Source organism: Epinephelus fuscoguttatus, linkage group LG20, assembly GCF_011397635.1.
Source record: "Epinephelus fuscoguttatus linkage group LG20, E.fuscoguttatus.final_Chr_v1".
NCBI lineage: Eukaryota > Metazoa > Chordata > Actinopteri > Perciformes > Serranidae > Epinephelus > Epinephelus fuscoguttatus.
In genome coordinates, this window is record NC_064771.1 from 15,126,682 (window position 1) to 15,143,385 (window position 16,704).

Genomic DNA, 16,704 nt, shown 5'->3' on the forward strand with positions numbered 1-16,704 from the left:
TAAAATTCTTTGATCTCTTGGGCCAATAAAACGTTTCCACAGCGTGTATCAAATATCTCAAGATCTGAGCGAAGAAAGGAAGGCATTTTGGAGTTACATTAAGTCTATCTGACGGCCAAAATGAATCTCCCGTTTTCTGGTGCCTTCCATGTTTATCTGCAGTGACAGAGCTTGTTTAGAATCTCACACCCACTTTACCATCCTTTGTGTGGATGCACAAGATGTTTAGGTTGCCATAGGAACGCCTAAAGTATTTGGTGATGTGTGTTTGTGTTTTTCCTCAAAAGATGCAACCAGCTGGGTGACAACAGCAGGAAACCTGTCACCCCATTCTGCTTATGACTGCTGCCTAAAAGTCAAGAGTACAAACTGCCTTTGACCTTCGGACCAAATCTCCCAGTCACATGTGCAGTTATTTTAAGCCCTGAAATCTTTTTTTTTCAAAGTCAAGTTATGGATGGATATCGTAATATAATAAGCGTTGTCTTTTCCTAGATTTAAATGCTGCATTACAGTAATGTGGTGCAATCATCTGGTCTGTTGTAGCTGTTGTATCACTTGCCTTTACCCACTCGGTCATTATATTCACATTACTGATGATTATTTATCAAAAATCTCATTGTGTATTTTGTGAAAGCACCAGTTGTCAGCCACAATATCATCGTAATACTGATATCAAGGCAGTAAGTCGCTGCAGTAGTGTAACATTTTCAAGCTACAGTCACATGGAACAAATATTTATTACTCATTTTCAATAGATAAACATGTAACATAACATGTCACAGTATATACAACACTTTAAAGTTTGACTTGCTGTGTTCTAACACTGTATTCATTCATTCAAAAACAACAAATATAGCCAATTTAAAATGTGAGAATAAAAATGTATCTACAAATTTTTAATAAACAGGAGATGATTTTAAATTGTGAGACTGTCAGTTTTGTTTGGCACAGGTTATAGTGAGATGCACCGACAGTGGATATGAGGCGCCACTACAATTCTGACCACAAGAGGGAGCAGTTGATCATGTTAAACTCAGAGTAATCCACCACTTACTGTAAATCACATCTCCAATCTGCAGCAGAATTATGCCATTTAACGTTTAAAGCATTCTTTTAACAGTCCACAACATCTTTAGTTCAACATTTTTTTGTGTGTGAGAGCCTTAATAGTGTCCTCTTATTGTTTGTTACCTTGTGCTAAAGCAGAACCACATGCTAGCAACACATGCAGTTCAGACAGTACAGCTCAATCCTCCACCCTGAATGTGCTGGATCCACTGTGGATGCTTGGGTCAGGCCATGGTGGAAGTGCTGTGCTTCAGCTTGGCCACTCGCGCGGCCCCGAGCAGCAGTGCGCCAGTGAGGAGCTCCAGGCCGTAGGAGAGCCAGGCCAGACCCAGAGACCACCCGAAGGAGGTGTGAATATAGGCCAGACCCTCCGGCCCCACCAGCCTCTCTGTCTCAGCCTTCGCCTGGTGCGAGTAGAAGATGTAGAGGCTCACACCACACAGCGTCAGCAGACCTGCAGAGACACATTACACACACATACACAGGAAAAAAGGCTTAAATCAGTGCTGGGTTTTATGTGCTCATTATCTTGGTCATCTGTTCATTGATAAAAAGTGAAGATATATTTATTTTATTACGCACAAACACTCAAGACTTCTTAAAGCTACACACAAGCTGGCATTGTACTCCAGTGATAATTAAGCGGAAATTCATACCAGTTCCGTGATTAGAGTTCATCATTAAAACCACCAATAACATCATGCCATTAGCAACACTAAATCTCATACAGTCAGAGACAGGAAATACACTGACGTACATGCTGTCTGCTTACACAACATTCTAGTCATCAGGGACTCGACTGAGAGACGCACAAACCCACACAGTCCTCACAAGTTTCATAGTGTTGCTATTGGAAACCCTTTTAATTTTGACGGCTTGCTACTGGTTTTTAAGGGGATGCAAGCGGAGCGCAGAGGCTACCCAGGGCGGGACTAATAATCGTTTTATTACGATTACACCCCGAGGTGCTACGGGGCTCGGAGTATGAGGAGGAAGCTGCATCTGATGTCTCATGTTTATGCAGAGGAACACAAACAGAGAGGCAGAGAGAAAACTGCCTCATATATTGAACAAACATGTAGAGAGGACGACTACTATTACAGCTGAAACAAAAAGTCAGTTGATAAGTGGATCGACAGGTTGCCATCAGCAACAATTCTGATCTTTGATAAACCATTTAAACCTCCTTTTTGCCAAAAAATACCAAAGATTCAGTGGTACTAGCTCCTTGAATATGAAGACTGTCTTTTTACCCTCTGTGAGAGGGAACTGAATATCTCTGGGGTGTAGACTGTTTGTAGACAGTCAAGCAAACAAAACATCAGCTTGGGGCCCTGGGAAACTGTGATGGGTAAATTTAGCTAGAGCTGGAGAGACATGGCTCAATTGATCAGTCGAGCGTTGGTTGGTTCAGACTGAAATATCTCGACACTACTATGAAATTTTGGACATTCATGTCCTCCAGAGGATGAATCCTAGAGACTTTGGTAATCCCCTGACTTCTTCTTCAGCGCCACAATGAGGCTGACAAATGTGTGTTTCTTTTAAGATTATTTTTTTGGCTTTTGCCTTTATTCAAAGGGCTATGGGATGGATGTGAACCCATGACCAATGCGGCAACGACACAGCCTTTATACACGGGGCACCTGCTCTACCAGGTGAGTTAGTGGGTGCCCTTATAATTGTGGTTTTGCCTGAACTATCTCAGCAGCTACTGGATGGATTGGAATTTGGTGCATGTTCCCCACAGGACAAACACCTTTCCTTGATTTCCCTCCAGCCCCATCATCAGGTCAAATTTGGTCACTCTGTCCAATACTTTGGTTTATCATCACTACCTGTGAAATGAATGACATTCCCATGACAATACCGGCAATGATAGCAATGTAATTTGTGGGTCAACACAATATTAATGATGTCATATTATGCCCTTCTGCTTTCATTATAAGTGTGGATTGGTTTTGAGCATGGAAGCACTAAATGTTCTTATTTTAAAGGGAACCTTCATCAGAGTATCAATTACCCTGGAAATGAAATACAAGGGAAACAGTGGAATGGCCCTGCAGGGAACCCTGACAAATACCCATTAGGCTGGTTAATGGCTGGTGAGGAGAGTAGTTGCCACGTTAGAACAAAGACAGAAAAATGGAATGAGCAGAGAATTCTGTATATGTAGATGTGTGTGTGTGTGTGTGTGTGTATAGGTGCATATGTGTATATATACTCATGTAACAAGGCATGATATCACCCTCTCACCTTTGGTGTTAACACACATTTCCTGTTTGTTTAGGGGGCTTATTACGACCTACACGCTGACTGAGGATAAACTGTCAAAGCTAAGGTATTGAACCTAAAATAATCAAGTATGTAATTAAACAATCTAATTCAAAGAGGCGAAGTAGACTGAACAACAAACAGGGCAAAGACAAATTTAGGGGACGACAAATTTAAACAACAAGAACAAAACACCGTGTTTGGAGGGTAGGGAGGATGGATATTTCACAAGTCACAGCCAGTTCACAAGACACCTCCAATCTAATTTACACCTTTATTCCGTCCCACACATTGCCATGTGCTGCTTATTTAAGGGAGAATATAAAGAGTCTTTTTAAGTAATGGTCTTCTTGTGATTGAGACGGTGGCAGCGGAGCACCCAGAGACCCAGAGGAATGAGCTCTGCCAGATGCTCAGACACTGTGTTTATGTGTGCATGAATAAGTTGATTACTGTAAATACCCAGATAAACCCAATAGCGTTAACACTGTTAACAGTAATCTAACTCTCCCAGTAACCCAAATTTACAGTATTTGTTTAATAGTAGAATTACAGCTATAGTAGCTTTTTATCCAGTTTATTCTGTTACCTATGTGGCACACTGTCAAAACACACACACACACACACAGCCAAAAAAAAAAACACTCTGGTGTGTGACTATCAAGTTAAATGAAAAAAAAAAACTTGATAAGTACGTTATTCCCACACTGATTATTACCTGGCTTTAAATCAGATAACCAGGTTAAGGTGTTATATGGCCGTTGCACTTAATGTTGTTAGGCACAGCGCTTTCTGTCAGCTCTTTCAAATTTGTGGTGTCTTATAGATGCTGGTTCCCACATAACGCTGCTCATCGTGAGTGCTGAGACAATAACGATGAATGAAAATCCAAGGAATTGCATACTTAATTTTCTCATCTTAAAGTTAATATTACTAATTATCTGATGTAATGGTACATGTTAACATTTTAACATTCCACAACAATCCTGTCTTAGTGCGTAAGTTATCTGTATATACACAAATAAGGGGATCCATTGTTCTTTGAATAGGCTGATTGTCCTTTTCCTACATTGATTGTAAGGAATAGAACATTTCCAGGGAACAAACCGTCTCATGTTTAGAGACTTGTGGGTACCCACAGAACCCATTTTCATTCAGATATTTTAAATTGCCATGCCAGTTGTTCCCTTGTCAAAATTTAGCCTAATTATGGAGCGTTATGTAATCCCTTTCCCAACAAGTTACAGTTGGTAGCAATGGATGCCTTAGGTTATCTATAGAGATGGGGGAAAAAAATCGATACAGTATAGTATCACAATATTTTTGTGTGGCAATATTGTATCGTTACATGGACACCAAGTATCTATTTTTTTTTTTTAATCAAATAAATGATTAATATTACAATTACCAATTAAACTTTTGGTAGCCTACTAGAATAATATAATCAATTGCTTTTTCAGTCTACTAACTAGACACATTTTGTTGCAATAAAAATGACCTGACGTGAGATAAACACACTGAAAATATCTTAGATAATACAGATGGTGACAAAGTTGTGCTTTCGGGACATAATTTGCAGTTGAAAAAAGGTAATAAATTGCAATATATTGCAAAATGTTATCGTGATACTCAGCATATCGCAATACATTTAAAATCACAATAATATCGTGATTTAAGTATCGTGATAATATCGTATCGTGGAGCCTCCCTAGTCGTCTAGTTTCACAATATAACACTACCTTTACGCTAGCTTAAAAAATGAGTGCACCACAGCCTCTTAACTACAGTTAATCCTCCAATTATTCTTTCATTGAACGAATGAATGAACATGTGCAGCAGTAACAGTAAAAGCACAGTCATATTAGTCGAGTATTCGCACAGTATCAAAAAAATCAGTTAAAAGCACTCCCAAAAAGCCTATAGGATTTTCTATCTATATATTATCTGTATATACAGGAGGTTCGAAATGAGAGACTACAGGAGAACATCCCCAAATCAATAAAGACAATAAATGTGACAAATGCTCTTTATTTGTTTTTGTAGTAAAACATATAAGAGCTTGTTTTTATATTCTCCAGATACCCATATATTTCTGTTGCTTATGTCATATGTGAGGGCCACAGTATGTCTCCTTCACACCCTTTATTTTTAATACAGTATTTAATTTATACTGTTTAAACACTGTTATTTGGGTTAGTCTACTTTAATGTTATCCTTGTTACAATATGATCATATCATGTTTTTGGTCATTTTTTGCTTTAGTTAGAAAGAAACTGGAGCAAACATCAGTTGAACAAAGTTGAACATCATTAAAATAACTGAATGTGTATTTTCTTTTACATACAGTATACAAAAGACACAGTATATCTCTGGTCTGTTTAGTTGTACTGCATATATTTTATATCCTACATTTATAATCTTTTTGTGGCCAGCATGAGTCACCAAGTTGATGTTGCGGCATGCGAAGGTTTCAGGAGACGTTAACAACTGTCTCACACAAACAATGTGAAATAAAAGATGAAATGAAATACAGAATATTAGAGAGACGCAAATTCGGTGCTGCAATCGTTTCCAAAGCAAATTTACTTCACCGTTGTGCCTCCCCGAAGACCAATAAAAGCTCTCATAATCCATTCGACGGAATACAGGATGAAGCATTCTGATATAACAGAAGCAAGAGCAGACACACACACACACACACACACACACACACACACCAAAGCACACCTGCCCATTCATGCATACTTAACCAATATGGCCAAATCAAACAGCCAGTCAGTCTTGGCTCGTAATAAAAGTCAGTCCCTTTGGCCACAGGAGGTCAATAACTGTGAGTGAGGTCAGTTTCAGCAGCCCTGCACATAAAGTGCTCCTGTCTGTAAATGTGGTATGAACGGTGAATACAACTGAAAACCAGAGCCACACTGATTGTGACTATTTTCTAATGTAAGCCACAAAAAAACAAAGAAATGGTATCTGTTCTGTGGTCTTTAAATGTTATTTTTGGTGATTTTCCATCTGAACAACCACACTGAAAGATAATAAGTGTATAAAAGGGACCTGATTGTTATTTGAAAGCTATTATCTCTTAATTAGCTGTGTTAATAGGCATATTATTTGAGGTAATTGTTTTGTGTGACCAAATCAAACCCTAAGAATGATAGTTTTCAATGTATTTACATTTCTGAAATGGCTGCCATGACAAACGTATGTGGAGAAAATGCTGTTTACAGTGAGAGAGAAAAGTGTGAGAGCACTGGACAGAGATGGAGCACAGACCTCCTGCTCCTAACCACACACAGTCATTTGAGTGAAATGATCTCCAACAATGTGTGTCCCGACAATTGGCTCCTTTATACCACCACCTAATGGCTCCGGCTTTATTTAACACTGGGGTAAATGATGCAAAGCAGAACTGTGTTGCACCTCTCTCTGGCACTCACTGTGATTTATTTTTATACATGTCAGCTTTATTATCTTTCCCACAACTTAGTGGCAATAGTGTGTCATTTCAACATTTAACCATTGAATCTTAAATGTGATAAAGGCAGCACTGTTGTCCGTGTAGCAAACACAGGCACAGCAGCTGTGAGAGAACATTGTCAATACTGTGTAGAGGGGAACTTCCGACACTTTTAAAGCACTTTAAAGTATTTACTGCCAGCAGCAACGGCAGTGATGGCAGCACTGATTCATCTCGGTGCATGAGTGCCGCTGGGTATTGTGGTTTGTGCTTTAATGGATCTGTCTAGGAAAAGTGGCTAAGATATCTTAGTGGGTGCACCAAAACAACACCTCTGCAGCTACAACACTGCTAGAGCTGAAGGTGGTTGCAATAAGGGTAGGACCCAAACCTCAACTTACTGCAGATGAAGAAGTAGCACGCCGTGCCGGTGAGGAGGACCGGGCTTCGAGCCAGGGAGCTGACCAGTCCACAGATGCCACCAATTAGCAGCAGCACCAGGCTGAAGGGAAGCACCACCACTATTGCACTGTGCATGCCTGCATAAACACACAGGGGTAAACAAAAACAGATGGATTATGGGACATCTGTGGAGTTATGGCTGTCTTGATAGCAGAGTGTGTAATAGGATGAGCACAGGGTTTTTATCAAAGATAGAGAAGAGACTTACTCAGCATGTGCAGCTCAATCTCAGAGTACCTGGAGTAGTCTGTATTGAAGGAGTCAATGGAGTCTGCGTTGTTCTTCCCACCTGGAGGTCACAATAAAACCAGAAAAAGCACAAGATCATAAAAATATCTGCAGTTTCACTCCATCGCATCACATCACAGTGATCTCAATCACTGTTATGTGATTGTCAAGTTATGAAAGAGAAGCCCACCTTCGTTGATGCTCCACAGTCCTGAATGGGAGCTCATGTCCTCAGTGTCGCTCATATTCACAGGATTCATCTCTATGATGTACCAGTAATCGGTTCCGAGAGCAGTCGCCAGGAAAGCGAAGCTCATGAGACCGCAGATGCCGGCTGTGACCACCACAGAGCCAAAGTTAACCTTCATCCTGTACAGGTGACAGCTTGATTCGCGCGTAACGGTGATGGCTTTGCGTAACGCGGATTTTCTACTGCTGATCTTGAGTCTGAAACACTGACGCGCTCATTACGGTTGCGAAAATAAACCTCGAGATGGACATCAACTTATCCTTGAATGAATGAGTCAAGTCACAGAGCCGCACGAGGATGATAGCAGCCTCGCTGAACTGCAGCTGCCGTCTGGGAGGGACTTGGATTTCTGCGGGAGGCGCACACGTTTATGCAACACATGGAGGGAGAGAGAGAGAGAGAGACAGATCTTTTATAGGGTTGGTAAATGAACACCACTGATGTAATTCATCCAAGAATGCTATCACCAAATAGTTTCATAGTAAAGATGGCATACAATAAAGCCGGACCTTCTGTTTTCAGTGGATGGGTTACAGCTGTCTTCTTGCAAGTAGTCTTAATTTTTCGGATTCCCCAGTATCATGGGCGGATAATGAGACAATGGGCCCCTGGGCGCAGATACAGAAGACCCCACCACCTCAAACACATATGAGCAAGATGCACAGACACGGTAGTTTAGTGAATTTTTGCTGTGATTATGCATCTCTCTGTGGTTCTGTAGTTACTTTGTCTCTCTGTAGATGTTGATTATGTCTTTTTGTAGTTATGTCTCTTTGAGGTTGTTTTGCCCCTTTTTGTAGTCTTCAAGAATCTTTTTCAGCACCTTTTCCACTGCACAAAAAACATTTACACCTGCTAACATCTGATTTCTGCAATAAATGGGAAGGCAATACATCACCTAGGTGGACGTGGTAACTTCAGCCTCTTTGCTAGCGTGATGCAATAACAGGCTGCCACAAAGTATCCTTTGTCTCCGTCTAAGAAGCGCTCCGTCATTCCAAATTAGTTGATGGTTTGAGAGATTGAATAAGTGAGCGATATCAAAAGGAAGTTAGAAACCACTGCAATATTTTCACTTGCCTCCATGCTGCTTTTTACTGTTAACTGACCCATCTGTGATGTTGAATTTGACCCCCCAAAGGAAAGGGAGTCTATGGCCTTTTTGTAGCAAGTTTGCCCGTGTCAAAAAAAAACATGATAATTTTGGTGGAGGAGTATTAGTGTCTCTTTCAATTCATGTCTTTTCCAGGTCAATACATCTCCTTAAGTGACATCTTACAGTTGAAGGCCACTGGGCCCTATAGGCCTGTTAAGTAATCCATCTATGTCCTAGATGCTATATGTTAGCACAGGTCCCATCACAATGCCTCTCCCCTCAAAAAAATAAATAAAAACGTGACCAGAAAGAACAAGTTTAATGAATAAAAACAGCAAACATGACGACAGAGAACATAAAAAGATGACAGATGCACAGTGTTACAAAGAGTACATGACAGAAACATGGAAATAAGTTCATTGAGAAACCAGTCAGACAGCCGGCTACAATTATTCTCTCACACGCCGCCCATCTCATTCATCTGCATCTATTCTCGTGTCACTCTTCACCCATGGCTGTCTTGATGATATCTGCTCTTCTCAGTTTGGCTGCCTCTTCAAACTTGGTGATGGCCTCATTACAGGATTTGTTCTGTGAGTGGGGGAAATGAAATCCGGATCAGACGTCGTGTTCTCGCAGGAAATTAGGAACATTTTGTAGACGTTAGCAGTGCTGTGCAATTAGCTCACTTTTATATGTAAGAACAAGAAAATAACAGATTGGAAAAGTATGTTTGCAGTTACACATTATGCATTACGTGGGTCAATAATTTAAGGTGTTCTCTGAAAAACATACAATGATGATCTTGTGCCTCTCCTTCTGTAGTTTGAAGAATTCCTCAACAGTCAGCTCCTCTACGGTCTTCTTCAGGGCGATAAAGTGGCATGATGGGGAATGAGATTTGTGCTCCTTTCTGGAAACAAAACAAGAGAATGATGAGGGGGAGAGAAGTACTGAATTTCATGAACCATGTGCAAACTGTGCGCACAAACACACATGGAAGGAATGGACACTGCCACGCAAAATGGACAATGAGAATGACTGCATGTTGTACCATTTCTACATTATCTGTAGACATAATTTAAAATAAATATGAATGTGAGACACAAACAGAATTTTTCAGTGATGTTTCATAGTGACTCAAGCAGTGCCATTTCAATGACCATGAATATAAAGCAAATGTTTACAGTAACAAAGAGTTCAAACAGCACCCAGAGTGCTGGCGCATCAGTTGCAAACACAGCAACATTATGTAACACACAAAGGAGCAAAGTCTTGTCAATTTTAACAACATACAAGGACATTTTAACTGGAAATGTACAAGTGGTAAAGTAAATTCTCACACACACATCCCAAATAACAGATATTAAAATGGATGTGCTTAACATTATGTTGAACTACAGCCTCAAAAATGCGTATCAAAAGCTTGTAGTCTAGGCTTACGCTATGAATACTTGGGTTATTTTGGCCATTAGTTGTATCATCTGATCTCCATTTTATTACCAGTCGGCCAGAAAGGGGAAAATATCCCTGGGTCAAGAAAGCTGTCTCAAAATGTGCTTGTGAATCACAGACCCACCAACCTCAAGGAAATATTTTGAGTACCACAATAGTGTAAAGCTCATGTCACATGCTTTTGCACCCCTTCCCTTCTCTTTGCGCATAGTAATTTCCCCACTCACCAGTATATCGTCAATTCATTCAACATAAAAATCTGCTATAAATTTTTTTTTATAAATTCTTGAGAAAAATTGCCTTACTGAAAAGACAGATATTTATATTTTGGAACAGACAGGCATTTGTGGATTAGAGGTGAAGTATGTAAGATTTAGGGGGATTTGGTGGCGTGTAGCAGTGAATTGAAGATTGCAACCAGCTAAACTTCTTCTTCTTCTACTACTGGCTAGAATTCCTTTCGTATTCATTGTTCAGGAGGATTTTATCGGGAGCCAAATTATCCACTGAGGTCTCTTCATCTCCAAAACAAAGGGAGCAGGTGATTTAAACCGCAAGGAACACTGAATAAAGCAGTTTTATGTTACAAATCAGTTCAACTGTGCTGCTCCCCCTTGCAGTTGGGCCTCTTAATGTGGTGGCCGATGTGAAAATGCAAAACTCGAATGGCCCTGTGTGGAGCCAGTGTTTAGTTTGTCTGTTCTGGGCTACTGTGGAAACACTTTGGTTCAGCGTGACGATCTCCTTAAATAAAGGCCCACTCGCAGTGGAGAATAAAATGTCTCAATCTAAGGTAAGGGAAACAGCAAGTCTTATTTTCAGGTACACACTAAAGAAAACATACTTTTCATATTATACTCTATTTCTGCAAATACACACTGGACCTTTAAGCTATAGACAGTGGTGGAAAGTAACTATTGGTAAGTACAGTTATTCAAAGAACTGTACTTAAGTACAATTCTAAGTTGCCTATACTTTGAGTATTTTCATTTAATGCTGCTTTGTATTGTTTACTTCATTACATTGTCATTTTGTGCTAATTCCACACATATTTGGCCCATAAATCCCAAAGTTTTTAAGGTATTCCACAGATTTTACCCATTTGAGATCAGTTTGTCAGATTATAGGAAACAAGTGTTGCATACATTGATCTCTAATGGTGGCAACACCCTTGTCACACAGCTAGTAATGATAAGATGATCATGCTACATCATTAGGTTGAGAAAGTTACACAGTCACATACAGACAGTCCCACAGCTGACAGCTGTCATCATGCTACACAATCATTAGCAGCTGTGTGACAAAGGTGTGGCCTATATAACAGATCAGTCTACCTGTATCTCAGTATGATTACTGATCTTGAAGAAGGCCCAAAGGCTGATACGTCATCATCAAAAAGTTTAGTTTATTAGTAACATGGAGTACCACTCAGCCTGCAAAAACAGTCGTTTATGTCTTCTGAAGATCTGACATCTAAGAAAATAACTTTGATGTCTCGGAGACTACAAAATTTCAGCACAAAGTCTGTGTTACAAACTGAACGTGGCTGTTTACCAGGCAGAGAGGGTTTGAAAAAATGTTGCATTGCACTATGGGAAATGAAGGGAGCCAGAAGAAAAGGTTGAGGTGCCTTTGTCTATGACCATTCTTTGTTAAGTCTGTCTCTCACAAGCCCCCCTTACTTTGTCACGGGAGTGCTCCTTTATTTTATAAGCATAAAATATTGACCATATATTTTACTTTACAACCTACTTTGTTACTTTGCTATTAGTTTTTATGATTCTGTTGTGCCATTGGTTGTTGTGAGTTATGTGTCCTTTTACCCTGCTGAGTCATATTACATTTGTTACAGAACCAACCTACTTTTCTAGACATTTAGACTAATTAGAAAAATAAGACAAACACAATTTGATAAAGAAATAAAGCTGCATATATCTCCTGTCCTTTTATTTGCATTTCAGACCCATGAGCCTAGCAATGTGGTTATCTTACTGTGGGTCGTCCTCTGGCTCCCAGCCCTCCAGCTCTTTGAGGCAGAAGAAACACATGGCGATGTCTGGGCTGTTCTCTGACGGGGTGTGAATGAAGCCAGCTTTGGCCATCTGGGGAGACAAATGAACAGAGGGACCACATTTTAAAAACAATGCAGCTATATATAATGCTGAAATGATGACTTGGCAGACTGAAATTTAATAAACAACCACTTCATTGGTCAAGAAATCTTTTATTACCGAGCTACAATGTCCACAACTGCAACAATAAGCAGTTTAGATCCACAGAAAATTAATCTACAGCTATTTTGATGAATTAATTCATTGTTCAAGCAGAAGCCCAACGGGTCAAACGTGAAGAATTGCTGCTTTTCTTAGTTTTCCATCATTGTACAGAGCTCAACAATAAGGATTGCCCGATTGCCTGGGGCAAGTAAAACTCACTTTTAAACTAACAACTCACTTGCCCGATCGGGCAAGTTGCTAAAAATAGTAAAAGTTAATAACTAATTGATAAAATAAATGTATTTTAAAACGTGCTCCTTCTGCTCTGATGCAGCAGTCTCTCTGCCTGAAGTCACAGGCACAGCTGTGTAACAATGTCCTGCCCACAGCCCCCATTGATATTATTTTGCGTGACGGACGCTTCATATAATAACAGAACAATATACTATTTATGGTGTTATGCCATCGTGTCATTTCTGTCTCTACATGGTCACGCGTTAACAATTCTCCTCTGCTCTCTGTATCGCGCACGGCGGAGTTCCGCCACACACACAGGTGATCATGCTAGAGTGGCTCGGGCCGCATTTTCCTGACCAAACCTGACCCCGAGCCCGGTGCAGTTTGTCAGCTGACAAAGATATTGAAATGGACAGTGTGTAAATAACCACCAACAGACTGCTGTTACGCACAGACAAACACGCTGCTCGCACAGCAGCTCAGCACGGCACTCATGCAGAGCTTGTGTTGCGTTCAGGCGTTGTCACGTAAATAACAACTTCCAACACTTAAATAGGTCATAGCACAAAACAGCAGCATGTCAAGTGACTTTTTACTTTATTATATTCAATAAAACTGTATGTTCCTAAATCTTGAGACACCTCATATGTAAGCTAGACAGACATTTCACCTGCTCATTACTGTGCACAAATGTACTGTATGTACTTAGTCCTAAAGAGCCCTTCTGGTGCCAGTAGATACACAGAAACATCCCAGCAGGCTGTGCTTTGCAAGCATACAAAAAAGTTTCACGTATGTGAAAATTATTTTTCATGCGTGTGCATCCTATAGGGGAAACACTGCTGTGTGCGTTTTGTGCAACAGGTGGATGTGGTAGTTTACTGGTAGAGTAGAGAGAGAGCACTGAAGTAAAGTAGAGCAGGGCAGAGAGATGGAAGCAAAATATATTAAACCCGGTGTTAATCCAGCAGAACTGGAGAGAGGGGTGAAAAATAAATAGAGGTGGGCATGGCTCAAGTAGGGCGCAAAATTATAGACGGAGAACGATTGACAAATTTTTCACTTTAAGCCCTGACACTGTCATTTTTGTGTAGGAATTAAGCTACACTACATGACATATGTTTTAATTAATAAATACAGTGTGAATAAAGATTACATAACATAAAAATAACTGCAGTCTTTGTTAATTGATAGCCGCTTAAATTAAACAATTTTTATAGGGCAAGTAAAAACTGACTTCGGGCAAGTAGATCTCTGACCAACTTGCCCGACCGGGCAAGTGAAAAAAAACCTTAGCGTTGAACCCTGACTGTGAATTGAATATTTTTGAGTTTTGGGTTGTCTGTCAGACAAAATGACATTTGAGAATGTCACCTTGGAGTCTGGGTAATGGTGATGGGCATTTTCCGCTATTATCTCACACTATTTTCTGACATTTTATGGATCAAATGATTAGTGGAGAAAATAGCACATTCATCCATAATGAAAAGAATGATAAGGTGCAGGCTCTAAAATGACAATTGTTGGTCTCAGCTTCTTAAATGTGACAATTTGCTTCTCTTTTCAGTTCTAAATGATTGTGAATTGAGTATCTTTCAATTTAGGAACTGTTGGACAAAACAAGCTACTTGAAGACGTCAGATTTGGGCCCTTGGAAATTGTGTTTGGCCATTTTCAAACCATTTTCTGAACTTTTATTAACTAAATGGTTACTTGATTATTTTAAAACAGAACTGGGGATTCAGTCCAATATGAAAAAAACACGAGTTACAGTTAACTATAATAACTAACTTAATTAAATCCTGTGTCTGAACTTCAAGGTATGCAGGCAACATTATTAGTTCAAAATCATAATTATTATATCCTTCACAATCATAGCTAATAGAATTAATAATCTCTCCAGCAGTTGCTTTGTTAGGTGACCTCAAATTAGAGCAGCCTTTATAATAGGAGTACCTACATTTGACACCTACATATACCTTCAAGGTTTACGCGTAACGTCATCAGTTGCAAATACAAAGAGTTTACTGCAGTACTTTAAGCTAATATATAACTGTTGCACTCTAGTGACAACTCTACTCTAAATTAAAATAAAGATTCAGAGTGACTATCTGCTGGTGATAACACTAAAGCTAAATTATTATCGGTTTTCTTTAGCTAACGTTAGAGCTAACTGTTGTTGTGTTAGCTAGCGTTAGCCGTAGCAAAAGTCAACCGTTTCCAACGTTAAACTCACGTTCTCCGGAGTGCACGAGCAGTCTTCGTCGAATGGCCACCCCTCGAAAGTTTTGAGTCTGTTCTCATAAAAATACATTTTAATGTCCTCCTCGTTGAGCTGCTCCATTTTGTTTAGAGTTAAAATAACTGTTACTTTAGCTTGAACCAGTGTAGCAGCACCACCTGAAGCCAAAGCTAAAGGGTGTTTTCAAATTTTCGCAAATTTTCACATCGACCGTTGTGATTGGTGGATGGAGACCACGAGCGTCTAATAGCTTCTTCTTCTCCCTCTTTGTGGCCCGACAACATGTAAAGTGCACAGGTGCGCCACCTAGTGTTCATGCTTTGCAAACTTTTACTTTCTCCAAGGGACATTTCCAGTGGTTATCAAGGCGATTCCACGGGTATTGGTGAATATGGTAAAAGGCACGTTACCTTATGAAGGTGTTCCACAGTTGTATGTATAGATGAACTTGTCTTGGAAGAAATGCACAAAAAAAGTATATGGGGCACCTTCATCATGGCACTCCTCGCTTTACCATTAAAAAGTAAATTATATCAAAAGATTATCCTATATAATTAAAATTAAGACCAGATACCTCACTGTCACTGTTTCACCAAACACCTAAGAAGATCATTTCTAAATGATAAATGACATTAATGCTTGCAATGTTTTTCTCAGACAAAGATTCAAAGTTGAACAACTGTGTGTTTTGTGTTTGGGAGATTATTATTATCTTTTTTTCTGCGTTTTTTGGAGGATTTTTTAAAATTTGCATATCAGAAAAGGACTTTCAAGCCCCCAATTAGGAATATAATATCAAATTTGGTGTGATTATGATGGGGAAAAAAGGGAAATTATGTACAATAGCTTGATCATTATGGCTAAACATTTTATTAGCAGATGTAGATTTATTTAGTCCAGATCAGTTTTCCTTGTCTTCATGAATGAGTTCAAGAAGCACTGAAATGTATGAAGAAAAAAAACAAGCCAAGCATATTTACAGTAACATTCATATGTTGTTTTCTGATTAGACATTTGACCCTTTTATTTATTTTCTATTTTACTTTATTTATCTATTTTCCAAGAGAGTTCTATGCTCAGCCTGAAATTTGCTGTTTGTTCTTTATTCTCAACGTGATGTTGTAGTGGCCAGAATTTGCTACTGATTAAAGATGAATATTTTACTGAAAAAACAAAACAAAACAATCTATCAATAAGATTTATAGTATTCCCCGGTTAGACATCCGACCCTTTTATTTTTTTATATTTACCTTATTATTAGTTTGTTTTTTATTTTTTGTTTATTTTCCATTACAGGTCTATACTCAGCCTGAAATTTCTTTATTCTCAATTTGATGTTGTAGTGGCCTGATTTTGTTACTGAATAAAGATTTTTTTAACCCTTGCAAATTGGCTTGATTTCTCTCAAATAAATGGAAAGAAAGCAATGAGAATGAACCAAATATGAGCAAGATGTTAGTAAAAAGTTACCAAAGAAGTGAAAATTAGCACACAAAAAGGAAAGTAAAACAACAAAAACAGGAAATGACCTGTTAAAGGAGCAAAAAAAAAAAAAAAAAAAAAAAAAAATTATATGTAGATGTATATGTATAATTATTTTATTATTACAAATATAATTTTGGGGGCATTTCCGCCGATTTTTAAAAAAAATAATAATATTCTCTTTCTCACTCTTTTAGCTAATTCTTAGGTATTTTATTTGTCACCTTT

The 16,704-nt window shown here is 39.0% G+C and overlaps 2 protein-coding genes across 2 annotated transcripts; both read right to left on the minus strand.

Moving 5' to 3' along the window:
• Window positions 1–823: 823 nt before the first annotated feature.
• On the minus strand, window positions 824–8,111 carry tmem235b (transmembrane protein 235b). The gene is made up of 4 exons (XM_049563461.1): window positions 7,689–8,111; window positions 7,479–7,559; window positions 7,210–7,347; window positions 824–1,525 (listed from the first exon to the last, which is right to left on the minus strand). The coding sequence occupies exons 1-4, from the start codon at window positions 7,864–7,866 to the stop codon at window positions 1,296–1,298; spliced, it is 627 nt and encodes a 208-aa protein (XP_049419418.1). The 5' UTR covers window positions 7,867–8,111; the 3' UTR covers window positions 824–1,295.
• A 1,040-nt stretch (window positions 8,112–9,151) lies between these two features.
• On the minus strand, window positions 9,152–15,194 carry birc5a (baculoviral IAP repeat containing 5a). Its single transcript, XM_049563442.1, has 4 exons — window positions 14,989–15,194; window positions 12,292–12,401; window positions 9,640–9,757; window positions 9,152–9,435 (listed from the first exon to the last, which is right to left on the minus strand). The coding sequence occupies exons 1-4, from the start codon at window positions 15,094–15,096 to the stop codon at window positions 9,343–9,345; spliced, it is 429 nt and encodes a 142-aa protein (XP_049419399.1). The 5' UTR covers window positions 15,097–15,194; the 3' UTR covers window positions 9,152–9,342.
• Window positions 15,195–16,704: the final 1,510 nt, after the last annotated feature.

Bases quoted from the DNA above. Each gene is read 5' to 3' on its own strand.
- tmem235b (XM_049563461.1), bottom strand. From the start codon at position 7,866: ATGAAGGTTAACTTTGGCTCTGTGGTGGTCACAGCCGGCATCTGCGGT. The intron at 7,348-7,478 runs GTAAGTCTCTTC...GTGTTTATGCAG, and splicing joins GATTGAGCTGCACATGCTGA to GCATGCACAGTGCAATAGTG. The intron at 1,526-7,209 runs GTAAGTTGAGGT...GTGTCTCTGCAG, and splicing joins GTGCTACTTCTTCATCTGCA to GTCTGCTGACGCTGTGTGGT.
- birc5a (XM_049563442.1), bottom strand. From the start codon at position 15,096: ATGGAGCAGCTCAACGAGGAGGACATTAAAATGTATTTTTATGAGAAC. The intron at 12,402-14,988 runs GTGAGTTTAACG...TTGTCTCCCCAG, and splicing joins GCTCGTGCACTCCGGAGAAC to ATGGCCAAAGCTGGCTTCAT. The intron at 9,758-12,291 runs GTAAGATAACCA...TTTTGTTTCCAG, and splicing joins GAGCCAGAGGACGACCCACA to AAAGGAGCACAAATCTCATT.